The 5000-nt window shown below is 47.0% G+C and overlaps 1 protein-coding gene across 1 annotated transcript in view; it reads right to left on the bottom strand.

Annotated features, from left to right (window-relative positions):
* The window catches only part of plch2a (phospholipase C, eta 2a), a 343556-nt gene that overhangs the window by 315997 nt on the left and 22559 nt on the right, over nucleotides 1-5000 (bottom strand). The window contains exon 2 of the mRNA XM_063207996.1: nucleotides 4122-4965. Coding sequence (XP_063064066.1) covers nucleotides 4122-4269 — 148 coding nt within the window. The 5' untranslated portion in view covers nucleotides 4270-4965. The remainder of the gene's footprint in view (nucleotides 1-4121; nucleotides 4966-5000) is intronic.

The raw sequence follows: 5000 nt of genomic DNA, 5'->3' as shown, positions 1-5000 counted from the left end.
CGTCATAGCGAATTCGCTTAAGATTAGCTTGAGTTTAATCGTCAAAATTCGCCCTGGTCGCACAAGAAGCTTCGCTCCTGGCGAATTCGCTCTGGTAGCTTTATTCGCCTTCCCTCCATAGAGAAACAATGACTTCTGCCGCGCAGGTCGCTTAGTTCGCCTTCGATGTACACGGGGCTAAATTCCCCAACCATTAGGCCACAGCTGCCTCTTCATCACTCAGAATGACTGCATTTGCGTTCCTCTAAGCACTGGGCTATCGTGGCATCTGGTCCTGTGATAACACCATGTAACATCCCGTAATTAGAAGCAACTGATGCAATAGACCCATTAATGCTGCCGCTAATGCTGCAGAGATAACAATGTGACTCACTTTTGAATGAGAGCTTAAACAAGGCCTTCTAAGAACCATCATCACGATTCTAGAACTATTCTGCTCGTGTGTTTTTTTTTCTCTAAAAACCATCAGCAATTTAGCCTTTTCTCTTCGTTTTGTTCTGCTCTCAGGCCAATCTGACCTGTCTACAGCAGTGTTTCCCAACCTTTTTCCTCTCACACACCCACTAAGCCTTTGAATTAGCCCTTTTTTCATGCTCTACATCTCATCTCTTCTTTTATCCAAATGTGACTCTGCTCCCTCCATACATCAAATATGTAAATAATATCACAAGTTATTATAATTACCAGTTATTTGCTTGTTATTACTACATCATTACACAAGTACCCTCTGCCGTTTGTAAAAGCAACACTCGTGGTACACGTACCCCTGGTTAGGAACCACTGTAATCTAACAGTACCAGCAATCATCATGGCATTGTTTACGTGGTGTAATTATCTCTCCTAATGGGGGGCCTTAACGAGGATTACAAGGGCCTCGTTAAGTCATTAGGGGAAACATGCATCTCTAACGATGCCCCCCCCCCTCCTTTCAGTGGACAGCATTAAGGCCGTACTCTGTCGGTAATGACGTCTGTCAGGCCATCTCTGTCTGCAATGCCATGTCTCTGTGGTTGTCTTTGAGTGTCACGGGGACATGAAATCGAATCTTTCTTTCTCCCTCTTTCTCCTCCTGACATTCCTCTAAGCTGTAATTACCAGTGTGTTGTTTATCTGCTTGTGTCATTTAGATTTTTCTTTCTCCCTCTTGCTCTTTATCTGTTTTTTTTTCTCTCTCTGTCACATTCTCTCTTTATCTGCAGACCTGCCCTTCTTTCTCTCCCTCTTTCTTTCTCTCCCTCTTTCTTTCTTTCTCTCTCTCTCTCTCTCTCTCTCTCTCTCTCTCTCTCTCTCTCTCTCCACTCTTCCTCTCCCCACACATTCTAATTTTCTCTATCTCTGTCTTTTCATCTGACTGTCTGATTCTGTGTCTGTCTGTCTGTCTTAGTCCCCCAGCCCCCACGCCTCTCTCTCTCTTTTTTTTCTTCATCTCTCTCCCTCCATCTCTCCGTGTGATGACATGAAGGATAAATCATGTCATTCCAGCAGACACACCTTCACCACAGCAGGCTATAATCAGCCTGTAACGGGAGTGCAGCCAAGCGGAGCAGAGGACAAGCTCAAACAACCAGTTGAACTGAAGAGCGCTTCCGGTGGCTTTTTGGCTACATGGGAAATGCAATGTAATGTGTGTAAACAAAGACTCAGACCGACGGGGCGGGTGTGTGTGTGTGTGTGTGTGTGTGAGTAAGAGAGAGAGAGAGACAGAGAGAGAGACAGAGAGACAGAGAAAGACAGAGGGAGGGCGGGAGTAAGTGTGTCACAGAAACGGTAAACAGTTCCTTGTCCTTGTCAGACGTGTGCCCAGAGGCACAAAGTGAATTTGACATTTCACAAAACAAAAGTTTCTTTGTGTGTGTGTCTGTGTGTGTGTGTGTCTGTGTGTGTGTGTGTGTGTGTGTGTGTGTGTGTGTGTGTGTGTGTGTGTGTGTGTGTGTGTGTGTGTGTGACTCAACTTAATTCGACAGAAGTGATTTTCCCGTTTTAACACACACACAGACACGCACGCACACACAGACACACACACACACACACACACACACACACACACACACACACACTGAAGAGAATCAATACAGCTCTACTCTTTCACCAGATTTCTCTGGTACGGTAATCCATGCTTGTGGCTGGTGTAACAGGTTTTGCCTGGTGTCATGTACTGGTAAGCCTGGGCAGGACACATCTCCATTCACACAAACAGCTCACCTAAGGTGCAGTTTCCACGTAGCTGTATATTTTTATATGTGGATATTTTTTTCTCCTGGTTGCATTGGTTTTGACCTTCCGTTTCCACATAGCAGATATTTAAAATCCAGGTATAAAAAGCAGGAGAAAAAAAAATCCTATTTAGGTGGCTGAAACGCATTTGTTACAATGTAGGATTTAGTTTTGTCCACATGTTGCGTTTACACCTAAACAGGAGAAAAAAATACCCTGCTGAAAAAATCTCCTGCTCCGTGGAAACAGCTCACCGAAGCCTCAGGAGAATTATGAAGGGCTCTTTTCCAAAGCATTGAAAGTATATCAATTTTCAAAACAAACTTTGTTAAATGTAGTAATTGTGCTTGTCTGTAAGCATCAGTCTTCTACTGTAGTGCAATTTGCCCTGAAAAAATACAAAAGGTCTGTTTAAATGGCCTTCATAGTGTGAATACGATCAGATTTATCCGCTCAGAAATGTTTCACCTAAGCCTCAGGAAAGTACATACATGTTTGCAGGGTCGCTGACAGCTTTGGCCGGGCCCAGGACAAAGTCATCTGAAACGGCCCCCTCACTCAATACATTCAACGTACTGAGAACCCAGTTCTGGGCCCCGCCGTCTTCCTAGGCCCGGGACAGCTGACCCCTTTGTCCCCTCCTGTCGTCTTCCCTGCATGTTTGTATCCAACCCTACATCGCTCCCCCAACCCTCAAGAGAATACACTGTGGGTACATCCAGTCATAAAGTCTTCAATGAGAGAGGATCATGGGACAATGAGGAAACATTAGCCTGGTAAACCAGCGCCACCCGCTGGACGCAGACATTTTTCAGCTGCGAGTGGGTCTGGCCTCGGAACTGAGAACGTTTTGAACACTCTGCCCTGAGTCTGGCAAAATCAATCACAACGCAGAGATTTGTTTTGAATCAAAGCAAGCTTGGTTTTGAGGGAGTGACGACAAAGCTCGCAACACCGTTTGGGAAAGCACATCAACGGCAAAGATCGCCAATTGGTCAGAGCGCCAGCACGGTTTGAAAAAACAACAGGTTGTTCTCATCAACAATCTTCAGAGGTATCGTCCATCGGGGCCAGACTAAATTACTCCGGTCTCACATTTAGGCTGGTTTATCAGGCTAAGGAAACATGACACCCGCACTACACGGCAGCTGATGCCACTTCAGCAAGAGTTCCCATCGGAGCACAGCAACCTGCCCCACATGACAGCAGACACTTTCCTCTTATACAACAACCCGTCCCACAGCACAGCACAGCACAGCACAGCAACCTGCTCCACATGACATGATCACATACACAAAGACACACATAGCGGAAGTTTTCCTCGTACACAACAACCTGTCTGTCCCACATGATAGTAACACAGACACACAGAGCAGATGCTTTCCGCTTACACAACAACCCATCTCACATGATGTTGATTCGTGCACACCAAGGCACAAGGAGCAGATGTTTTACCACTTTTTCAAGACAAAACAACCAAAAAAACAAACAAATAAATAAACAAACAGGAGAAATGAGCTGCCGCTTCAGCACACAGGCTACAGCACTAAGACCGAGGGTCGGCACCCTCACATAACAGAGAGAGAGAGAGAGAGGGAGAGACAGAGAGAGAGAGATGGAGAGAGAGAGGGAGAGAGAGAGAGAGAGAGAGAGAGAGAGAGAGAGAGAGAGAAAGAGAGAGAGAGAGAGAGAGAGAGGGAGAGAGGGAGAGGGAGTGGTTGATGCAGTTAGGTGAATTGCTGTCTAGTGAGAATTGTTTTGAAAGTGTGTGACAGGAAGAGGGTCAAAGCAGGGAAATGACCCTAGACAGACAGACAGACAGACAGACAGACAGACAGACAGACAGACAGAGAGGGGTAGAGAGACACATGGACGCCAGGGGTTTGACTGGCTCTGGTTGCACTCACCCACGCAGATGACGTTGGCGGACAGGAAGTGTGTGCAGGGGGGCAGGCTGGTGGCGGCGCTCTGGAAGGACTCGCCATCACTCGTGAGCGCCCCCGACAGACGAGAGCCGGCCGAGCGCATAGACAGGCTTGGAGACTCAGGCTCCATCACGATCCAGGTGGAGGGGGATGGAGATCAGAATAGGAGAGAAGACAGAGAGGTGCAGTTGTCCAAGTGACCCAAGTGTGTTTAGTCTCAAGGCCCAAAGTTCAAAGGTCACAATCCTTATCTGGTGGCACACAGGTAATTTCCCAGTTTGTGACGTCTCACAAGCTCCACATTACCAATACAATAGGACCTCCTATCTTAGTCACAACCTTCAGTGGCACAGAGGACGATGTTCTAAAGATCCTCGGATTAAACGCTATGTCATCTGTGCAGCGCAGGTGTTACCACAGTAGATGAGTGGAGAAGTGTGGTATCAAAAGGACTTGGTTTGTCAATGTTTACGTTTTGGAATGGTGTAAAAGCACGTCAGCGGATCAGTGGTGTTGCTCTATTTGCACCGCATCAACAAAAGCTCTCCTCTATTCACCTCTACCACAGAGATGGATGCAGGTAACCACGGGAGCACCAAAAGATGGAGAATCAGTAACCATAGCCACGGCTCTAGGGAGCCTGGGGGCTGCGTTTGTGAAGAATGGAAGAGTTCCTCAGGTAGACAGGTCAAGAGGTCACAAGGGTCAAGAGGTCAAAGGTCAATGGTACAGGGGCAGTGCTGTGATTGGAGGATCCCTCTTGTAGTGGAGGTCAGCAGGGGATAGGAATGCGATGGTGGTGGGTTGACTCTCCCCAAAGGCACACCTGAGGGGGAAAACAAAAACGCATATAAGCAAGGG

This window comes from Engraulis encrasicolus, chromosome 10, assembly GCF_034702125.1.
Source record: "Engraulis encrasicolus isolate BLACKSEA-1 chromosome 10, IST_EnEncr_1.0, whole genome shotgun sequence".
Taxonomy (NCBI): domain Eukaryota; kingdom Metazoa; phylum Chordata; class Actinopteri; order Clupeiformes; family Engraulidae; genus Engraulis; species Engraulis encrasicolus.
Note: the sequence above shows the minus strand (reverse complement) of the source record. Positions and strands in the feature narration are given on the sequence as shown.